The sequence below is a fragment of the Microcebus murinus genome, chromosome 20 (assembly GCF_040939455.1).
Source record: "Microcebus murinus isolate Inina chromosome 20, M.murinus_Inina_mat1.0, whole genome shotgun sequence".
NCBI classification, from domain to species: Eukaryota; Metazoa; Chordata; class Mammalia; order Primates; family Cheirogaleidae; genus Microcebus; species Microcebus murinus.
The window spans coordinates 11,910,296-11,932,781 of record NC_134123.1 but is presented as its reverse complement, the minus strand read 5'-3'; the positions used below and the strand labels follow the sequence as shown (position 1 = coordinate 11,932,781).

Sequence of the window (22,486 nt, the reverse complement as noted above, 5' to 3'; positions counted from 1 at the left end):
GGTTTTTTACCCTCTATTTAGTCATGTGTATGAAGACATCTTGGAGCAACCCATTAGTGGTATATATCTAAGTTTTTTTGTAAATTCTGTTTTTCACAAATATATCATGGTATAAAAGGAGCTAAAACACTATTATTTATTACTAAGATTAAAAACAATATAAATGTTAAAAATCATGTGTGAAGAACTAGGCTAGGCTGTTTCTAATACTGTGGTGTGTCACAGATTGAGAGTGTAGTCCCCCAGAAAGAACCTAGGAGCTTAGAAACCATTAGAACCCAAACCCTTTTTACATATGAACCAGGACCCAGGGAAATGCTGTGATTTGCTCATGGTTAGGGGCGGAAATACTGGGTTTAGGGCCCGGTATTCCTGTCATGGAGTCTTGGTAGATTTGAGGAGCACAATTAGGACATTGGTTGGATATTTGTCTTTTTGATGTACTGAACTGTGAAATTAATTTGTTCCTAATGATTTTTGAAGTTACTCTACTGAAAGAAAGTATTTGACTTTGCTGGTTTGCTAGTTGAAGTATGAAACGAGGAATACCCAGAGAGCTATAGGGACCCAGGCAGGGGTTCTCTGTGATTTGTATCCACAACCATATGTTTAATGCGTAAGTGGGATGCTACTTTACTCTTGGTTTGAAGCCTCAGTAAGCAGTGTTTTTTGTTTGTTTGTTTTTTGAGACAGAGTCTCGCTTTGTTGCCCAGGCTAGGGTGAGTGCCGTGGCATCAGCCTAGCTCACAGCAACCTCAAACTACTGGACTCAAGCGATCCTGCTGCCTCAGCCTCCCAAGTAGCTGGGACTACAGGCATGCGCCACCATGCCCGGCTAATTTTTTCTATATATATTAATTGGCCAATTAATTTCTTTCTATTTATAGTAGAGACGGGGTCTTGCTCAGGTTGGTCTCAAACTCCTGACCTCGAGCAATCCGCCCGCCTCGGCCTCCCAGAGTGCTAGGATTACAGGCGTGAGCCACCGTGCCCGGCCTCAGTAAACAGTTTTTTTATGCTTTCTTAACCCATATGGTTCCTCCAAGTCTCCTCATGACCACTTGCTAGATTTTTGGGTTAATGGTTTTATCCCTTAAACATACAGAGTTTATTCAAAAGTGCACCATGGGTCCGGGCGAGAGCAAGACCCTGTCTCTACTATAAGTAGAAATAAATTAATTGGCCAACTAATAGATATAGAAAAAATTAGCCGGACATGGTGGTGCATGCCTGTAGTCCCAGCTACTTGGGAGGCTGAGGCAGAAGGATCGCTTGAGCCCAGGAGTTTGAGGTTGCTGTGAGCTAGGCTGATGCCATGGCACTCACTCTAGCCTGGGCAACAAAGCAAGACTCTGTCTCAAAAAAAAAAAAAGTGCACCACGTGTGAAAAGAATATCTTGATACAGAGTACCTATTTTCATATGTACAGCAGGGCTCTAGATAGTTTCTAGAGCCTAAATCAGGACCTGACACCTCATAATCAGGGTGGTATAGTGTAAGAAGTGCTGTAAATACATGGAGGGTAGAAGACTTGGGTTCCATAACTAGCTCCTTCATTTATACTCACTTGACTCTATTTTCTCATCAGTAAAATAGGTATATGTTTCTTATTTCACCCACAGGGTTTTTGGGAGAATCAGATGAAATGTTGATACATGTTTTAGTAATCTACAAAATGTTTTTCTTTTCTGTGATAGTATGGCTTAGGAAGTAGACTGCTTGGGTTCAGATGTTAATAATTCCAACACTTAGAAGCTGTATGACATTGAGCAAATATATTAAAACTCTCCAAAAAAAAAAAAAAACCTCTGCACCTTAGCGTCCTAAAGTAAAACTTCGTTAATAATACTCATCTGAGAGGATTAGAGGCAGAACCAGTAGTACAAAGGTTGTAACATTCTCTTGAAATTCAAAAGGTCTGCTCTGTGTCTTGCCCTTTCTTTCCAATTTTTTTATTGTGTTAAAATACATAAATTTTATGATCTTAACCATTTTTAAGTGTATGGTTCAGTGGTATTGAAATGGATTCATGATGATGTACAACCGTCACCCCCCCATAACTCTTCGATCTTGTAAAACTGAAACTCTGTATTCATTAAACAGTAACTCCCCATTTCTCCCTCCCCTCATCCCTGGCAGCCACCATTCTGCTGCCTGTCTGTCTGAGTTTGACTACTCTAGGTACCTCATATAAGTGGAATCATATAGTATTTGTCCTTTTGTGACTGGCTTATTTTACATAGCATAATGTCCTCGCAAGTCATCCATGTCGCAGCATGAGTCAGAGTTTCCTTCCTTTTTAAGGCCAAATTAATTTTCCATTGTATGTATATACCTCATTTTGTTTATTCATCCAGCAGTGAACACTTGGGTTGCGTCCATGTTTCAGCTATTGTGAATAATGCTGCTTTGAACATGGGTGTACAAATACCTCTGCAAGACTCTGCTTCTTTCCAGAAGCAGAATTGCTGTTATAGATTATCAGGTAATTCTATTTTTAAGTTATTGAAGGCCTTTCTATAGTGGCTATACCATTTTACATTCCCACCAACAATGTACAAGGTTCTTATTTCTCTACATCCTTGTCCACACTTGTTATTTTTTATTGTTTTTATAGTAGCTGTCCTAACATTTGTGAAGTGGTATTTGATTGTCATTTTGATTTTATGCCTAGCCTTTTTAAGTCCTAAGAATAAATAATTACCTTCATGGAGTTGATAATGTAATTGGGATAATGAGACTTGAAAGATTAGAGGAAAACTTGCTGTGAAGAAATAACATTGCTCAGGTAATATTTATATTTAGGTCAGGTACAGTGAGTTTTAGAGATGCTACCAAGGTAATATATGCCATCATCCAGGCTGGACTTTCTTCCTTACTCCATCTTACATTCCTGGTAGCCATTGTTCATTGTAATTGTTATTCCAGATGATGAAATTAATATCTCAGTGGTGCCATCATTGGTTTGATAGAATAAAAGTAACCCCGAATTGGAAAGTTATGAACTGTATTTCTACCTGTCTTTATCAATTTGGTTGTGCTTAGAAAAATATTTAAATGGGTCTTTGGCTGTTAATAGTTTCTGGAATTTATTAAGGTCATTAATTCTTACACCTTTGATAGATACAAGTTTGTAAGTTTGCAAGTTCAATCACAATTAAATGAAAGTAATAGAAATCACTCTCAAGTTTGGCTTTTTTTTTAAAGCAGCTCTGAGTAAATAAATAGGACAGATTACTGACTTTATCAACTTTTGTCTTTCTAAGCAGCCTATCACTAAATTTGTCTTTTCTTTTAAAATTTTTAAATGTTGGTAAATTGGGAAAGAAAAGTAGCTTAACTCTTAGATTACTTTGAACAAGATTTTCCTGAACAACTACAACTGATCACATCGGCAAAGACCTTCCGAAAAGATATTTTTTTTTTTTTTTTTGAGACAGTCTCGCTTTCTTGCCTAGGCTAGTGTGAGTGCCGTGGCGTCAGCCTAGCTCACAGCAACCTCAAACTCCTGGGCTTAAGCAATCCTACTGCCTCAGCCTCCCGAGTTGCTGGGACTACAGGCACGAGCCACCATGCCCGGCTAATTTTTTATATATATATATTAGTTGGCCAATTGATTTCTTTCTATTTTTATAGTAGAGACGGGGTCTCGCTCAGGCTGGTTTTGAACTCCTGACCTTGAGCAATCCGCCCGCCTCGGCCTCCCAGAGTGCTAGGATTACAAGCATGAGCCACCGCGCCCGGCCGAAAAGATATTTTTTCTTTCTTTCATTTTCAGAGCTTGTACACAGAAAATTTTAAATTGGTCTCCCCCCTTAAATATTCTCTGTAGGTGTGTGCCAAAATTCATTTATTATTGAAACTTTTTTTGGTTTGGAAAATAGCTAAATTGATTCAGTTTGAATCTTTCTAACATGTAAGACGAAATTATGAGATTTTCATGGAAATGTGTATATTTTCTCCATTTTATGTAACTGGTGGTGAATGGGTACAAACTCTGGACAGGAGAGTCAAAGCATCCTTATTTCTGTAAAACTCATTATTTTCCTGTGAACAATCTCTCTTAGGAATCCTAACTTTTTCTGTTTGATCCATTTGTAGAATTACAATGATCACTTTCACTTGTAGCTCATTGGTGCTTTAGCTTCTGGAACATCTCAGATTCAGAGGAATAAACTAATGGAGGCTGAAGGGAGCTGCCTGTAGCCTGGTTCTTGATGTTTTGAGGGGAGTGTTCTGGACTGTAGGTCACCTTCCTTTGTTACAGTCTCTTGGTCATTTATGAGGACTCTAGCTGCTATTGAACTCTATTGTACCGCTTCAGAATTGGCCTGCTGTTCCCATTCTCTAGTTTGGGATGTTGTTCGACAGGTGATGGCAGCATAGTATGCTTCAGATGCTCCATAGGATACCTTTAGACATATTGCAAGAGTAGCTCCATCTTAACTGGGTTGTCCAGGAACAGTGTGCCTGTCTGGCCTGTTGCTGAATAGCAGGAGAGCAACTCAAGACTTTATATCGGGCAGTGTCATAAAAGCAACTTATTTAGTGAGTTACCCCTGTAAGGTGTTAGGACTACTCTTAGGAGTAGAAGAGGTTTTTTGGTATATGTGGGCTTCTGGCTGCAGGTTTTTTTTTTTTCTGTTACCACTCCCACAGATCCGTAGCTGCATTCCAGTAGTGGATGACAGCTCTAGAATTTTCTTACATTGAAAGGCGTTGACTATACTGGTAGCATTAGCTGAATTTATAAGTACAAGATAGCCAGCTTTTATTTTTCTTTTAAATTCTTGACAATTTCAGACTTACAGAAAAGTTGCAAGAATTCCCATAGATCTTCCCATAGGAATCACTCAGATTCCTCAAATGTTAACATTTGCTTTTCCTGAGAAGGTAGAAGGTCTCTGTCACATATATACACATATGTATGTATTTACATGAATATGTACACATATACATCTATGTAATTATATTTTATGTATTTTTCTGCAGTTCTTTGTTTGTTTGTTTTTTGTTTTTTTGAGACAGAGTCTTGCTTTGTTGCCCAGGCTAGAGTGAGTGCCATGGCGTCAGCCTAGCTCACAGCAACCTCAAACTCCTGGGCTCAAGCAGTCCTCTTGCCTCAGCCTCCCAAGTAGCTGGGACTACAGGCATGCGCCACCATGCCCGGCTAATTTTTTGTATATATATATTAGTTGGCCAATTAATTTCTTTCTATTTATAGTAGAGATGGGGTCTCACACTTACTCAGGCTGGTTTTGAACTCCTGACCTCGAGCAATCCACCCGCCTAGGCCTCCCAGAGTGCTAGGATTACAGGTGTGAGCCACCGCGCCCGGCCCTCCCTCTCTGTTTTCTTATGTGTTCAAAGCTGTAGCTTAGTGACCAGCAAAACATCATTTCTCTGGCGTATGTGTATGTTACATTTTCCCCCTGCCACCACCACCACACACAGGCTATTTAAATTTTGTCTCACTGTTTCACAGCATACCCATTGGCCTAACTTTGTGCTATTATATCAGTGTCTTCGTGATGGAATGACTCCTCTTCCTCCCGTTAACACACTTGGGAAGCAGAAGCACAGTGGCTAAGAGTACAGCAGTCAGAGTCAGACCACCCAGCCTTGATTCTCCCCCCACTCCTAGTAGCTGTGTGACCTTGGGCAAATAGCTTAACTTTGCTGAGTCTGCTACATATAGGTTTTGTGAGGATTAAATATGACTTATTACTAAATAACAAATTACTAAAAATTTAAAAATAATAAAGCTAACTTTCTTGGGTACTTACTATGGGCCACTGTTCTAAGTACCTTATAAAGCATACTTGATTGTGATAAACTTATTTTTTTCAGAACTACTTTATTCTTCAAACTCTTTAGCCCATTTAAGACAAGATAAAATAATGTTTAATGCAAGTATTTCTGATAAAAGTCTTGAGATTTTCTCTCCAGCAGACGAAAGGTTAGCAGATAGAGATTTTCAGTCACTACTATATCAGAGATCACTTTTCTCCATTGCTGTTCCAACATCTCTTTCTTTAGGAGTGGGAGCTGCTGGGAAACATTACTGGCTCTGTACTGATTTCAGATTCTAGATATTAAGGAAATGGGAGTGGCGACAGGAAATAGAAGCCAGCAGCTGGGAAACAAGTTTGTAACTTGATGTCAGTGAACTGGTCTTTCACTCCTGGAAGACAAAATTACATGTAACTCATTGGAAGAGCAGGTGTCTCGCCATTTTGTTTCAGTTTTTCCATTTGTGAATGCATTATATATAGCTGTTAAGAGCTATAACATTTTCCATTTGGCAGTTAGTTATCTAGTAAGCAGGCATTTTATTTTTAAAGCATGACATGGGTGTCCAAACTTTTTAAGTGCCCTAACTGTGACTGCTTAAAGATCTTGACACATAAGCTGGATGGGTCTGTGAAATAATGTTAAAGGTTCTTATGGGCAAGCCCAATTTATCTCAGTTTTTTTTCCTTGTAATTTAGGCTTGCTTTTTAACAACACAATGTACAAGATAGCATACTATTCATTTGATTGGCTAACATTGTTTTAAAATTTTATTTATCTTATTAACTTCAAAAGGAGTCTCACTTCTGATTACTCTTGTGTATTTAAGCCAGTGAAGAAAAAGAAGATAAAACGAGAGGTTAAGATTCTGGAGAATCTTCGTGGTGGAACAAATATCATTAAGCTGATTGACACTGTAAAGGACCCTGTGGTAGGTGCCTAATGGTTGCGGGGGAGAACTAGTAGGCTGGGGTATGGATAATGGGGGGTTGTTTAACACAGAGAAACGCAAATAATGCTATATAGTGGGGTGTTTGTCTTTACTACTGAATGGTTGTGAAAACTAGAAAAAAATCACAGTGGCCCAATGATATGGTAGCCGCCACCACTTTTATGGAACCTAAAAATGTACTGAAAAAAAATCCCTGTCCCAGCTTTGTTACCTCATTATTTTGGTTCAGCCCACAAATGTTTGCTGGATATCTCCTCTAAGCTTCTGCTTTTCTCCCAGTTTTGAAAGCTAACAACTGGCAATTTGCATTATTTTATCTCACTTAAGTGTGACATTTGAAAAATCTCAATATACACAAGGATACGTGGGAAATCTCCACGTGGACACCCGGCATAGAGAGCTCAGCAGCTAGCTCACAGCCCTACCGGGTTGTGGAAGGTTGAGAAGGAAGAATCTGCCATTAGGGCTCACGTTACATATGTCTATACAACTGAAATAGTCTTGTTAATGCTTAATTTTTAGCTGTTTTAGATGTGTTTAGTTTTGTTCTGTCTCCCTGGAGAGTAACTTAACCTTGAGTGTTTTTGACTAGAGGAGGTTAAAGACTCCTGCCTCTCCCACTTCTTCTGTACCACTTCCCTGTTCTTCTCCTTTGATCGTTTTTGAAGAAGTAGGTCTTTGCTTCTGTCTTCTAAAGACGTCCTCATAATAGCAGCTAACATGCATTGAGCACTTACTATGTGCCAGGCACTGTTCTGAGTGTTTAACTGTGTCATATCATTTAATCCTCACAACAGTCCAGTGGGGCGGATACTGTTACTGTCTTAATTGTACAGATAAGAAAACTGAAGTCTGCAGAGGTTAAATAATTTGCCCAAGATTACCCAGTATTGTTGAACTGAAGAATAAGGAACGTTTTTCCTTTTGGACCCTGAAAAGACTGAGGAGTGTGGTTGTATGTCACATTGTGTCTAATTGACATTAAAAATATATCCCATCCTGATTAGCTCAGATTTTATAATGACTAGCTCTGGATTGCCTAACATTTGAAAATGGCCTGCATTAAAAATGAGTGTTGTCCATTTAAAAAGAGCACCATATAAAAATAAGAATTTCAGAAGAATTTTTAAAATATGAGCCAGCAGGTAGTATAACAAGAGCATTGTCACTTTGCTTTTTTTTTTCAAGTTAACAGAACTTACCTGTCTCATTATTTTTGTAATTTATTACTTAGAGTGTATATGTTTTATGTGATATGTAAGACAAGTAAATTGTAGTTGATGAAAATCAATAAAGAGCCCTTTCTCTTTTAGAGAATTCTTTAGAGAATCAGGCTTATTCCAGTGTGTAGAGAGATCTGCTGGCCTTGATGAAACCCTTAAAACTCCAGGCTAGTGAAGAATTGTTTGGTTATGGTTGCTGTCGTGCTGCTGCTTGAGTTGTCCTGGTGTGAGTGCACTGTGGCCTGTTTCCTAGGTAACTTTCACCTGGCCCTTGAATAAAAGTCACCAGCAATAAAGATTTCCAGGATGATTTTTTTCTTTCTGTAACCTTTTATGCCTCTGGCTTTCTCCCAATTTTGAAAGCTGATTATTGCCAATTAGCATTATTTACTTAAGTAAACCCTACATTTGAAAATCTAGATTTATACTGGAAATACTAAACATTTTGTACTCATAGCATTAAAGATTATAGTGCTTTAAAAATATTTGGTTATATATGATTTTTTGAAACTCATCTGCTTTGTAAGGTGAGACATTCTTCAGTGGTCTCTAGCCCAGTGTAGTTTTGATAGTTGTACAGTGTAGTTTATTGATAATTTCATGGGTAATTATATGTTTCTTTTGGACCCTGAAAAGACCTATGATAATTCTGTCAAATGCATCTGCCTTGCTAAACCAAGATGAAAATGTGTTACTCGTTTTGTATTTGGCAAACTGGAACACTGCAGAATGTAAATCCTCACACAACCATTAACAGGTTGGTCAAGGCCATTGATAGGTTATTCCTAAGAATACGTTTCTTTTTTTAAAACTTATTATTATTATAAAAAGTTTCAGCCATTTACAAAGTAAAGTGAATAATATGATGAACCTCCCTGCACATGTCACCTAATTTCAGCCTGTGGCCAACCTTGTTCATCTGTACGCCCACCTCCCACCATCCCCGGTTATTTTGAAGCAAATTCCAGGTATTGTAAAATTTCAAGAATACACTTCCTGAACAACTTGTCCCTGATAACTGAATCCCTTTTTCATCTTAAGTGGGATTTGAGGATGGGCCATGTGGCAGAAACAAATTATATTGATTATTATTTGGGTACTTAAAAAGCATTAATATTCTCTCTTGCAGTCAAAGACACCAGCTTTGGTATTTGAATATATCAATAATACAGATTTTAAGGTGCGTATACTTTTTCTTTCTGGCATGGGGTTAATGGGGGATGGGGAGGTGGTGATAAGTACTGTTGATTTTTAGGACACAAGGGGGCCAGAGATGTCGTTGAGAGTAGGACATAACAAAGTGGATTCCTTATAGCATGAGTACAGGATGCAGAAAGTGGTTACAGTTCCTACATTTGGTAAAATTACTCATCACCCTTTGTCACAGTAGCTGCTCAGCTGGGTCTAAGCTAATGTCTCATCTGTAATGTAACACTCCTGTTTTAGACAACACAGCTTTGGGTGGGTGTTAACTTTGATATTCATAAGAAATCTTAACTTTGCTGAAAGGAAGGAATAAACTGATACAGGGCTCTTGTGAAAAGAAGCAATACGTTGGATTCAGGCTGTCAGATGATGAATGTATGTGTGTTCATGCACACTATGTACAAAGCAGATGGTATAGAAAAACTAATGAAGAGTCACTGCTTTAGAAGAGCCCTATATTGGTATTTTTTTTACATTTTCTTACATTTATAATATATGTTATTTTAGACTTTGGAATGTTATTCAGAAAGCACAGTTTTAAACTGGTTTTTCATTATTTTGTTTTTATTATCGTTCAAACACTAAAACCTTAACTTTTGATAAGGTTTTTGGGGTTAGGCATACTAGATATGGTAGAAACCCCTTTTTAGAGCATAATTTGAAAACCAGTATAAAAACAAGATAGTGATGTTGACTTTCAGGGCCATTTAGAGGACTTTTAGTTGATTGTAACACTCCATCAATGAATAAGAGACTTGTGGTTTTGTTGTGATAGAAGCTAGAGACAAAACCAAATCAGTGATTGAAAGATGTTAGTGTCAAGAGTGAAAGTCAAAAAAAAAAACCCTTATTCTTGCGTCTAATTTTTCTTAATTACTCTAAAATGACTGTAAAACAAGATCAATTAGTGAAAAATAAGCTAAAGAGGATATTTAGACTTATAAAACAATAAGTAACAGTACAGTGTATCACAAATGTAACAGATTTTCTTGTTAATGTGACTCTTTACAGGTGAAATCAATATTGAGCTCTAAAGGGTGGATATAAATTTTTTCATTTTACAGCATAGTGGTGGTTAGCCGGTAGAGTACTTTGCTGATATATGTAGCTGATCATATGAATCATGCAGGTTTATCATGGTATACATGAGTGGGAAAGTATGTGTGTGTCTTAGAGAACTAGACAGGCTTTAGTAAAACCAAGCATTTTTCTAATGCAAACGTTTAAAGGCTAGTCTTAATGGAACTTTTTAGTGCAGTTCTCCAAGTTTTTTTTTATTTCGTTTTTTTATCTATTTTTTTTATTTTATAAATTCTTTATAAGTTTGTAATTTCATCCAGACTACAAGGGGACAATTCCCCAAGTTTTAAATGCCTATGCTTTTTTCGCTTTGTTGCCCAGGCTAGAGTGAGTGTCATGTCGTCAGCCTAGCTCACAGCAACCTCAAACTCCTGGGCTCAAGCGATCCTACTGCCTCAGCCTCCTGAGTAGCTGGGACTACAGGCATGTGCCACCATGCCTGGCTAATTTTTTCTATATATATTAATTGGCCAATTAATTTCTTTCTATTTATAGTAGAGACGGGGTCTCGCTCTTGCTCAGGCTGGTTTCAAACTCCTGACCTCGAGCAATCTGCCCGCCTCGGCCTCCCAGAGTGCTAGGATTATAGGCGTGAGCCACCACGCCCGGTCTAAATGCCTATGCTTCTTTAATGAGCTTTTACCAATAGTCTGGCCACATATATAAAATTGTAGTTCAGCATTTTGTATTTCTTGAAGTGACATCTCTGTTGATTTAACAACATGGTAAAGATCAGCAGGAATTCTAATTCCTTAGAGAAATCTTCCCTGGAGTTTTAACCCTTTAAAGGGATCATGGGAAGTTAATGTTTTTTTCAGGCTTGCATATCTGAAAACATCTTTATTTTGTCTTCCCAGTTTATTTGCCTGGGGTGTAGAATTCTAGGTTTAATTCATAATTTCCTCAATTTTGAAGAGATTGTTCCAATATTAACACCAAAGCCATTCTGGTTGCATCTTATGTGATGGTTTTTGTTTTGTTTTTTCTTCTGCAAGCTTTTGGGATTTTCTCTTCATTGCCAGACTTCGGAAATTTTCACAATGATGTGCCTTCATCTGGGTCTCTTTTATCGTTTGTTCTACATACTTGCTGGGCTTTTTCCCTTAGTTTTGGAAATATATTTTTAATGTTCTTTGATTTTTCTCCCCTTTTTTCTTTGTTCTCACTTTTTAGAACTCAAATGTTAGACTTCACATCTTAGAGCTTCATTTTGGTCTCAGAACTTTTTAAAATAGTATCCTGTTCTTTCATGTTTTATGTAATACCTTCTATTTTCTCACTGAGAATTCTTTTCCCCTTCATACCTTTTCTCTATTTTTCTTTCGGGTTGCTTTTTGTGTGTGTGTTTTTGTTATTTGTCTCTTTTATAATTGTCTGAAATGTCATGGTTATTGAATGTGTGCTTACCTTTTAGAGTAATGCTCTGAGGAGCCATCAGCTCCTGTCTTTTTTTTTTTTTTTTTTTTTTTTTTTTTTTTTTTTTTGAGACAGAGTCTCGCTTTGTTGTCCAGGCTAGAGTGAGTGCCATGGCGTCAGCCTAGCTCACAGCAACCTCAAACTCCTGGGCTCCAGTGATCCTTCTGCCTCAGCCTCCCGAGTAGCTGGGACTACAGGCATGCGCCACTATGCCCGGCTAATTTTTTCTATATATATCAGTTGGCCAATTAATTTCTTTCTATTTATAGTAGAGACGGGGTCTCGCTCTTGCTCAGGCTGGTTTCGAACTCCTGACCTTGAGCAATCCGCCCGCCTCGGCCTCCCAAGAGCTAGGATTACAGGCGTGAGCCACAGCGCCCGGCCCCATCAGCTCCTGTCTTGAGCAAGCTTGGCTGCTGGCATCTTAGTAGTCACGAATTGAGGAGAGCTTGTGCAGACTTCACTTCATTCTCCTGTGTTCAGAGTGGTGTTTTAAACCGATTTTTCTGTTTTCAACACGCTGTTTACTCTCTCAGTGATACCTGGGGTCACCAATCCAGAGCCCTTCTGTAGGTGTTCTGTTCGAGGCTGTTTGCTTCTGGGCCCCCTGCACTGTTGGCAGAATTTTTAGCTTTTTGTCTACTAAGTCAGTTGGACATGTTTTCTAGCTTCAAAATGTTGTCTCTTCCATTCATAGTTCTTATAAGTTAATCTTCCCACCCCGTGCTCCTCTTGCTGTTATTTTAGAGGATCTTCAGGTAAAGCAGAGGTCTGTGATCTACTGTGTTTAACTGGAGGTCCATTTTCAATGTTTAAGCCATGGCTTTTTCTTTTTTTTGAGTCAGAGTCTGGCTTTGTTGCCCAGGCTAGAGTGAGTGCCGTGGCTTCAGCCTAGCTCACAGCAACCTCAAACTCCTGGGCTCAAGCAATCCTCCTGCTTCAGCCTCCCGAGTAGCTGGGACTACAGGCATGCACCACCATGCCTGGCTAATTTTTTCTATATCTATTAGTTGGCCAATTAATTTATTTCTATTTATAGTAGAGACAGGGTCTCTTGGCTCAGGCTGGTCTTGAACTCCTGAGCTCAAACAATCCACCCGCCTCAGCCTCCCAGAGTGCTAGGATTACAGGCGTGAGCCAACAGTGCCCAGCCTAAGCCATGACATTTTAATCAACTTCAAAGATCATTAAATATCAGGTAGCAGATATGTATTTTGGAAGAGCAAATCACAGGGAAATTTTCTTTCCCAGATAGTATGGGCAGGCCACAAATAGGGAGATCAGTTGATTTAATGTCCTGGTGTGCTTCAAGCTTTTTATTTTGTCCTGTGTCTATCTTGTTAGGAAAGTTTGCTTTTATTTTTTCTTTCTTATTTTAGTGTAAAGTGTTAGTAACTGGTTTTAAGGTATCACCCAGACAGCAATTGTCCCTGACTTAATATCAGGGTGAATCAGTAGTGATGCAGCCTGCGGCCCATTCTTTTCAGTATATTTTATTGGTGCAATTGATAATTATGATCTATAATTTCCTTTTATTGTAGACTCCTTTTCTAAATTTGGTATCAAGGTTATCCTACATAATAAATAAGTTGGGTAGCTTTTCCTCTTCCCATTCTCTAAAAGTTTGTGTAAGATAGGGGTTACCTGGGTAGGAGTTTCATGGGTAAGAGGATAACTTTGGATTGTACTTTCCTTTTCAAAACAATCTATAGGTGAAAGGTTTATCCAGGTTTTATATCTTTTCTTGAGTCTATTTGGATAACATATTTCTGTAGTTACTTGCTTTCAATTTTACTAGCATAACAAATTCTGTTAGGACTTTAAAAGTATTACAGCTGTACTTCTTCATTTTAAACCTTATTCGTGCCTTCACTCTTTTTCTTTTTTTAATTTAAATCTCTTGCTAGAGATCTCTTATTAACCCTTTCAAAGAACTAGCATTTAGGTTTTTTGCTCGGCAGTTGTTCTATTTCCTTCTGTTTCTACTGGTATCTTTACTTTTCTTCCTTCAATTTTCTTGAACTTTCACTGTTTTTCCTCCTGACTTCTTGAGTTGAAGTCAACTCATTTGATTTATTACTGTTTTTCTTGATTGATAATACCTTTACTTAAGTCTGTACAACCTTGAGCATCATTTTAGCTGCATTCCATGGTTATGGAACTTACTTTCAGATAGTTTTCAGTTTAAAAGTGCAGACTCCAAACTTGTGGCTTTGTGGTTTTTTCTCCCCAAACTTTTTACTTTGAAAACTTAAAACCTGAAAATTGGAAAGAATAGCACAACCAGTGCTCTCCTATCCTTCACCTGGATTTACCAGTTGTTGGTATTTTGCCACATTTGCAGTTAATATCTGTCCCATCTCCTGACCCTCCCCTTTCCGTCTTTGTCTTTTTGCTGAGTCATCTTAAAGTAAGTTGCAAACATCATCATGATACTCTGCTTATAAATATGCTAGCATGGAAACTAGGACACAGTACTATTAGTACATGTAAGGAATTTAATATTTATGCAATAATGCCATCTAATACAGAGTTCATATTCAGAAACTTCCCAGTAATTGCTGTTCTGGTAATGTCCTTTATAGCTGTGTGTTTGTGAATATATATGATCCAAGATCCAGTTGCATTTTTTAAAAAATTGATTGTTCTATGTCTAGAGGACATGTTCTGTATAATATTGATTATTTTGAATTTGTCAGTGGTTGCTTTTTTTTGTTTGTTTGTTTGTTTGTTTTTTTGAGACAGAGTCTCGCTTTGTTGCCCAGGCTAGAGTGGTTGCTTTTTAACTTTAGTGCATGATCTTTTTTTTATACCAAGCTTCTTAATTTAGTTCAGATCTTCTATAGCCTCATTAATTTTTTACCTTGTATTTCACTTTGTGGTGGAGGTACTGGTTTGGTTAGTTTCTCCTTGAGATCAGCAGTTATGCTTTATATATGCCAAAGTTATAATAAAAGATTCGTGGTGATACTTAGAACAAAAGACAAAACTTGAAAAAAAAATGAATAGGAAAAATCGGTCTCTAAGAGTTGCTATGAGTAGTTATAGAAAATCCCAAACCCAGAAGTGTCTCAGTGGAAGCTGAGGTACCGTTTTGAGTACCAAAAAAGTTTCTATTGAGACATGCTTCTAAATTTTCTATGCTTTTGGAGAAGTGTAAATATAATAGATACACATTTTGAGTAAAATGCATCATTTGGATGTTTTGAAGTTTGATAAGACACTCTAAATGGGTTCCATCCTAAGAAAAAGATAGAATCGCATTGATATTTGGAGAATTTCTAAATCACTCAAAATAGAGGTAGGCCGTGACTTAGCTGATAACTGAAGCATTATTAAATCTGTTAAGAGTTTGAGTTTACAGGCTAAATATGATTTCCTTAGTTGGGAGAACAGTAATAACGTACTGTTATTAATAGGTCATTAACATTATTGTGTCATTTTCTTTATGAAAATAAGTGATATTTTTAGGTGATTAATGGTAACTTTGATTTGCTTGATCAAAGATTTATTCACCTTCCTTAAATTTCTAAAAATGTTGACTTTGGTTTTATTCCTGACCTTGTGGGTTGCATATTAACAGTGCCTAAACTATTGACTGCTGCATTAAACATTTCTTTCGCCTTCACTTTATGTCCTACTCTGCCTGATTTTTCTTCTCTCTACGTGGGGACCACTGGGATTTATGGACATAGACTGAGCTGTGTGTATCAGGAAACATGCAAGCTCTGTTAAGAATTTGCTGTGTTGGTGATTCCTACATCTGGCAGGTGACCAGAGCCACCTGGAAACTAAAAAACTTTATTTTTTATTTATTTTTTTTTTTTGAGACAGAGTCTCACTCTGTTTTCTCAGGCCAGAGTGCCATGGCGTCACCCTAGCTCACAGCAACCTCAAACTCCTGGGCTCAAGCAATCCTCCTGCCTCAGCCTCCCGAGTAGCTGGGACTACAGGCATGTGCCACCATGCCCGGCTAATTTTTTCTATATATTTTTAGTTGGCCAATTAATTTGTTTTTATTTTTTTTAGTAGAGACGGGGTCTCGCTCTTGCTCAGGCTGGTTTTGAACTCCTGAGCTTGAGCAATCCACCACCTCAGCCTCCCAGAGTGCTAGGATTACAGGTGTGAGCCACCGCCCAGGCCTGGAAACTTTTTTTTTTTTTTTTGAGACAGAGTCTCACTTTGTTGCCCAGGCTTGTGTGAGTGCCGTGGCGTCAGCCTAGCTCACAGCAACCTCAAACTCCTGGGCTTGAGCGATCCTTCTGCCTCAGCCTCCCGAGTAGCTGGGACTACAGGCATGAGCCACCATGCCCGGCTAATTTTTTTTATATATATATCAGTTGGCCAATTAATTTCTTTCTATTTATAGTAGAGACGGGGTCTCGCTCTTGCTCAGGCTGGTTTTGAACTCCTGACCTTGAGCAATCCGCCCGCCTCGGCCTCCCAAGAGCTAGGATTACAGGCGTGAGCCACCGCGCCCGGCCTTGGAAACTTTTTTATAAAGTGTGGAACCCTCCTGAGTGGCAGTAGCTGGGAGTGAGGCCTTGGAATCTGTGATTCATTATGATGCAGATGAACTGCACCTGGAACTTGAATGGCTCTGCCTGTGTGCCTCAAGGAGGAGCAAGGCCCACCTGTGGCTGTTCCCTTCTGCCATCTGTGGTTTTAGAACAAGGAGGGCCTGAATCTAATCAGATTTGCAGTTTCTGCCATTCTCATCTTCAAACTTTTTGGGGTTCATCTAAAGGCCCAGGAAGTTTCTGCCTTGGGCCCTTTAGAGTTGTCCTGTAGTAAAACTGATTGCTAGGGAAATTGCAGTGTGTTTGAGACTTTGGAACAGACTGGGATTAGTGAGTAGTTTTGTCCTCACTACCTTTGTAAGTATAGGCTTGTTATTTATAAGGCACTTACTTTATAAAAGTGTAAGCAAAGCTGACTTCCTGCCAACATTTTGCAGTGGGTTATTTAATAATGTTCTGCACATAGCTGGCTAAGAAGAATGGAGAGAAAGTTTGGTTCTTGTGAAGCTTCCCTTTCTAATTTGTCATTGGACTCTTGGGACTTCTGTATTTCTTGGAAGACAGTTTCTTTTTTCTGTCTATTTTTATAATGTTTGCCATTGATTGGTAAACATTATAAAAACCGTGTGCAGGGCAGAACCACCGTATGTGGTGTGGCATATATAAAGTATATGCTGCTCTGCTACATGAGGACTTAGAATGCAGTTGGAGTGTTCGGTGTGGGAAAAATGGGTATAGTACTGAGTTGTTCAGTGGACCCTTGGCACACTCACAGAGTGGGGGGAGTTCAGATATCTTAAATCACCAAGTTTGGTGACTGCCACCAGCCACAGTACCCATTTTTCTCGTGATAGGTCTATTCCACAACACACAGAGAATGTTGATGTGGGACTCTTGGGGTGTGGGCAAAGCATACAACAGAGTGAGGAATTGCCTGGATAGCTTGAGATCACTGCCAGTACCTGAGTGACGAGTGCTAACTCTGGTGCTGCTGCTCTCAGTGTCCTGTGAACACCCCAGTTGGAGAGTAAATGGCATGGGGTTCAGAGAAGGGAGAGATTGTTGCTAGCTCTGTAAAAAGCGGATGGGGGCCCGGCTCGGTGGCTCACGCCTGTAATCCTAGCACTCTGGGAGGCCGAGGCGGGCGGATTGCTCGAGGTTGGGAGTTCGAAACCATCCTGAGCGAGACCCCGTCTCTACTAAAAATAGAAAGAAATTAATTGACCAACTAAAAATATATATACAAAAAATTAGCTGGGCATGGTGGCACATGCCTGTAGTCCCAGCTACTTGGGAGGCTGAGGCAGGAGGATCGCTTGAGCCCAGGAGTTTGAGGTTGCTGTGAGCTAGGCTGACGCCACGGCACTCACTCTAGCCTGGGCAACAAAAGTGAGACTCTGTCTCAAAAAAAAAAAAAAAGTGGATGGGATGGGTTTGGTTTTACATTTGGGGGGAGGGGATGAGCAGGGTATTCCAGATTGGCCCTGGGGACAGGCACTGAAGGGGAAGAATGGAGGCTGCAAACAGGTTTGTTCCCCCAGAATTGGGGACTCCTGGGAACTGCAGTGTAGCACAGAGCTATGAAAGTTGGCGAATACAGATTGTGGACACTAGAGAGTCCTTAACTTGAGACCCACGTGGTTAAATGTTACAGAGGTAATTTGGTGTCCTCCCACCCAGAGCTCCTGAGACATGAGTGTGAATGGCAGCCCGTCATTCAGGACTTTGTACTATATTAAACCTAAACACCAGAATACAACTGGTGTCTTTTGTGTTAAATAAACTTGATGTTGGTTGAAATAGCTGGAAATACTATGTTGGCAGTCCAAGGACATTTATCTTTATGCCTTACACCATTTACACAGATGCATGGTATAGGCACCACATGATAGGAGAAGAAAGGGAAAGCCTTGCACAGATAAATGTCCTAATAAAAATAGCACATATTGGTTTTCTGGAAATAAAATATTCCAGCTCTCTGGACAGAAAACTTGATCTTTTCTCTTTCATGTGCTATTTATTAACTCAAAGCTCAATTGAGCACAGTCTCTGAGTGATCTCCTTAATTCACAGAGGAGGAGCTGCTTTGATGCCCAAGATACAGTATCCTAAGCTCCTCTGTGCATTTAAGCTGTCGATGTGCAGCCGAGTACTGGCTAAGCAGCTTTCCTTGCAGTGAGTGCAAGGCTAGGGGAGAACAGAGAACTTGGGTATCTGATTGTTCTTTAACTGAAGCTCTGCTGAGTAGAAGTGGTGGCTTGTTTGTGCCGTTCTGCCTGAATTTGGGTCAGCTGCAGCCAGAACAGCTCGACACCGCCAGTGCACCGGCCTATACATCTTCATGCCCTGCCGCCCCTGAGCCAGCGGCTGTCTGAGGTATATACAATCAGATGTTCTTACTAAGCTAGAAGGGCGAATTATTCTTACCTAAAAGGGGAAACTTGAGAAAGAAGCAAAATCCTGGTGTTCTTAGAAAGTGTGAAATTTGAAGTTTTTCTTAAAAAAACTTTTTCGAACAGCTAATATAATTTACATGAATATAAAATGTTGTTATACAGTGAAGTCTCCTTTATTCCATTCTAGCTGCCTGTTCCTCTGTACTTATATACACAAAACCACTTTTTATTAGTTTCCTCTGTATCATTTTTGCAAATACAAAAAATACTGATATGTAGTTTTATTTTCCCCCTTTATGCAGACACATTGTATACACTGTGTTCCCTGGAGAGATTCCCTACATTGCTTGAGTCTTCCAATAAAGGAACAACAGAAGTTTTAACACATTACTGCCATGTGAGTTATATTTAACTCACACTCGTTTTGAGCCCGGGGCTTTGTGAAGCATTTGTAACTCACGTCTCTTTACCTTGGAAGCCATGAGAACTATTTTTCAAGTTGCATGTAACAATAACAGAAAACAATAAACAAAAAATATCAAATTTTGGCTGGGGCGCAGTGGCTCACACCTGTAATCCTAGCACTCTTGAAGGCCAAGGTGGGCAGATTGTTTGAGCTTAGGAGTTTGAGACCAGCCTGAGCAAGAGTAAGACCCCATCTCTACTAAACAAAAGATTGAAAGAAATTAGCTGGACAATTAAAAATATATATTGAAAAAAATTAGCCAGGTATGACAGTGCATGCCCGTATTCCCAGCTACTCGGGAGGCTGAGGCAGGAGGATTGCTTGAGCCCAGGAGTTCGAGGTTGCTGTGAGCTAGGCTGAAGCCACGGCACTCTAGCCCAGGTATCAGTGAGACAGAGTCTCACTCTGTCTCAAGAAAAAACAACAACAAAATTTTCATTGGATTAGAAACGATCGTTTTGTTTTCAAAGTTTTTGTTCTATTTTCATAGTTAAAGACTGTGGCCCCAAGGAAAAAAATTTTTTTCTAGTGTGGCAGTCAATTTGTTAATAAAGGTATGTTGGTGACTTTTATAGAAAGTCCTGCTTGAATTGATAGGGAAAGAGATTTACTTGGAATTGAATATCAAAGATAATAGAGTTTCTGACAAGGGTTTATGATGTTTTTAATGAACCTTGTTACATAAATGTTACTCTGACTTTTAGATATTGAAGGGTTTTTTTAAACCCCCAGTAGGTGGCTTTTTGGATTATCAATAATGAAAATTTCCATTTGTGTGTCAGTTTGGCCTGTGATCATTTTCAGTACCCCTGTCTTTCTCTTTTTAACACCACTTCCTTTTTCTTACCCATAAGGCAAATTCTTGCCTGTGAAATATTCTTTTTTTTCCCCAGCCTGGAGTTAGTTTTGAGGGAACAAAGGGTAGAGATTTTTAGAAAGCTCTTGCCATCTCAAAATGCTATAGCACATCATTTTCCTCATGTTTATTTCATAAACAGCCTATCTTGTCACTATTTACCCCATCAGACGATAAATTTCTTCCCAGATCTGCTATCCACTCAGAACTCACTTCTCCAAAGTATACTCTGGTGCTGCAGTGGGGTTAGTTTGTTGATGTGCAGTAAGAACATGAAGATGGTGGACCGCTTAGACTTTGTAATAATGTAATTGTGGGTATTAAAGTCATGGAGTATTAAATGGCAAAGATCCAAGTTGGCTTAAATGTTTTTCTTCTTTGGAACTCCTTTTTTTGTTTGTTTTCTGAAGATTAAAACATTAGACCCTCATCTTTAGTCTTTGTCCCCATTTATTCCCAATCATGTAATAAAAAGTCATAGGATTCCTTAGTAAGTTAAGCACCAACTAAGCTTGCAGAGAATGGCCTATACTTGGGATGACAAGATGCAATGAAACTAAATTAACTTTGTTTTCTGAAATCTGTTTCAGCAACTCTACCAGATCCTGACAGACTTTGATATCCGGTTTTATATGTATGAACTACTTAAAGTAAGTGGCATTCATAAACCATGAATTTTTTCAGGCTTATTCATTAAAGGAGGTTTTTGAGAGAACATAGAGAATTCAAGCAGAATATTTCTTGATACCAAGAGAATTTAGTGAGGTTTTTAAACTTATATTGAGGGCTCCATTGTGGAACCTTCACATAGAAACTTTCCAGTGGAACTGAGAAAGATGGCCAGGTTAGGGAGTACCCCGACATTATCCCAAAGATTAGAACCTCCCATGGCTCTTCTTGGTCCTTGGATTTTTCTCTTTGTTGCTTAATTAATACTATGAATATAGCAGATTACCCCAAACTTAAGGATTTTCTAAAAATGACTTATTGTTTCTCATAATTCTGTGGGTTAGCTGGGTGATTCTGTAGGTCTGGGTCAACATGAGTGGGGCACGATGGTCCAGGATGGCCTCATTCACATATCTGGGACCACATCTGGGATGGCTGAGGTTTTACCCTCCAGGAAGTTAGTCCAGGCTGCTTCCGATGCTGATCATGGGGGTCCTAGCAGCAAGAGAAAGGCAAATCTGAATGTGGAGACCCTTTTAATGCTTTTGTCATGTTTGCTAATACCCAGTTGACCAAAGCAAATCACATAGCTAAGCCTAGCTTCAAAGGTGGAGAGATAAAATCCACTTCTTGGTAGGAAAGCATTGAAGTTATGTTGTAGAGGGACATGTGTACAAGGATCACAGGCATTTGGGACCATTTTTTTCTTGCCATCTGTCATCATCCTCCTCTTGTATGAGATTGCCTACCCTTCTTCTTTAGCTCTGGCTGGTTAATGCAGGAAAAAGTGATGGGTGGATCGTCTAAGAGACTTCCAAGCACTGTGAAATTTCAAACCATTACTGATTGGTGGAGTGATGGTCATTTTTAGTTTGTCTAGGTAAACACTTATATAAAGAAATACATTTTTTTTTAAAGTTTATATGGCTGGGTGCAGTGGCTCACGCCTGTAATCCTAGCACTCTGGGAGGCTGAGGCGGGCGGATTGCTCGAGGTCAGGAGTTCTCAACCAGCCTGAGCAAGAGCAAGACCCCGTCTCTACTATAAATAGAAAGAAATTAATTGGCCAACAAATATATATATATAGAAAAAATTAGCCGGGCATGGTGGCGCATGCCTGTAGTCCCAGCTACTCGGGAGGCTGAGGCAGAAGGATTGCTTGAGCCCAGGAGTTTGAGGTTGCTGTGAGCTAGGCTGACGCCATGGCACTCATCTATCCTGGGCAACAAAGTGAGACTCAAAAAAAAAAGTTTATAAAATGGAATAGACCAATTGGAACCTAGATTTTTAGGATCGTAGATTACTAAGAACCTGATGAAAGCTATGAACTTCTTCCCAAAATGCGTGTATAAATGTACATTATTGCATGAAGTTTTAGGGGAGTTGTAGACCTTGATTTAAGAAACTCTGAAATAAGAGAAGACTATGTAAGGTACTGGCATTATTGAATAAAATTGCCAAGATGGAGTTTTGATGGGATGTGAACAGTTGCGTGAACTAAATACCAGGGTGAATCAAGGCTGGGCTTTAGGGAATGGGAATTTGAAGACTAGCTCTATGAAATGATGAGTGTGTTTTCTTATGAGCACTTGTCATTAGTGAGAGCCAAGGTGGTAGATTCAAGGGTTCACTGTCTAATGGGTCTTCTTTTTGTCGGTGAGATCAGAAAGACAAGGAAGTAGAGCTTGATTTATCCCACCTTTGTCCACATCCACTCCAGACTAGAATTGAAGCCTTGGTGTGGAGGAGGTTCGCAGTTTTGTGGTTCTGGGACCTGTCAGGCAAGCTCCTTTCCTGGAGATGCTTCCCAAAGAAGCCCATGCACTCACCCTAAGAGAGCTATAATCCAAATCTCACAACTAGTTGTTTTTAAGTAAGGTAGCAGTGAGATTTTGTGGCTTTTAGCTAA

At 39.3% G+C, this 22,486-nt stretch overlaps 1 protein-coding gene across 2 annotated transcripts in view; it reads left to right on the top strand.

The window, feature by feature from the left end:
* Positions 1 to 22,486, top strand: part of CSNK2A2 (casein kinase 2 alpha 2) — a 42,338-nt gene that overhangs the window by 4,780 nt on the left and 15,072 nt on the right. For both annotated transcript variants that reach the window (XM_075995684.1, XM_012743964.3), the window contains exons 3-5: positions 6,623 to 6,724; positions 9,098 to 9,148; positions 20,499 to 20,558. In XM_075995684.1, the coding sequence (XP_075851799.1) occupies positions 6,623 to 6,724; positions 9,098 to 9,148; positions 20,499 to 20,558 (213 nt within the window). The remainder of the gene's footprint in view (positions 1 to 6,622; positions 6,725 to 9,097; positions 9,149 to 20,498; positions 20,559 to 22,486) is intronic.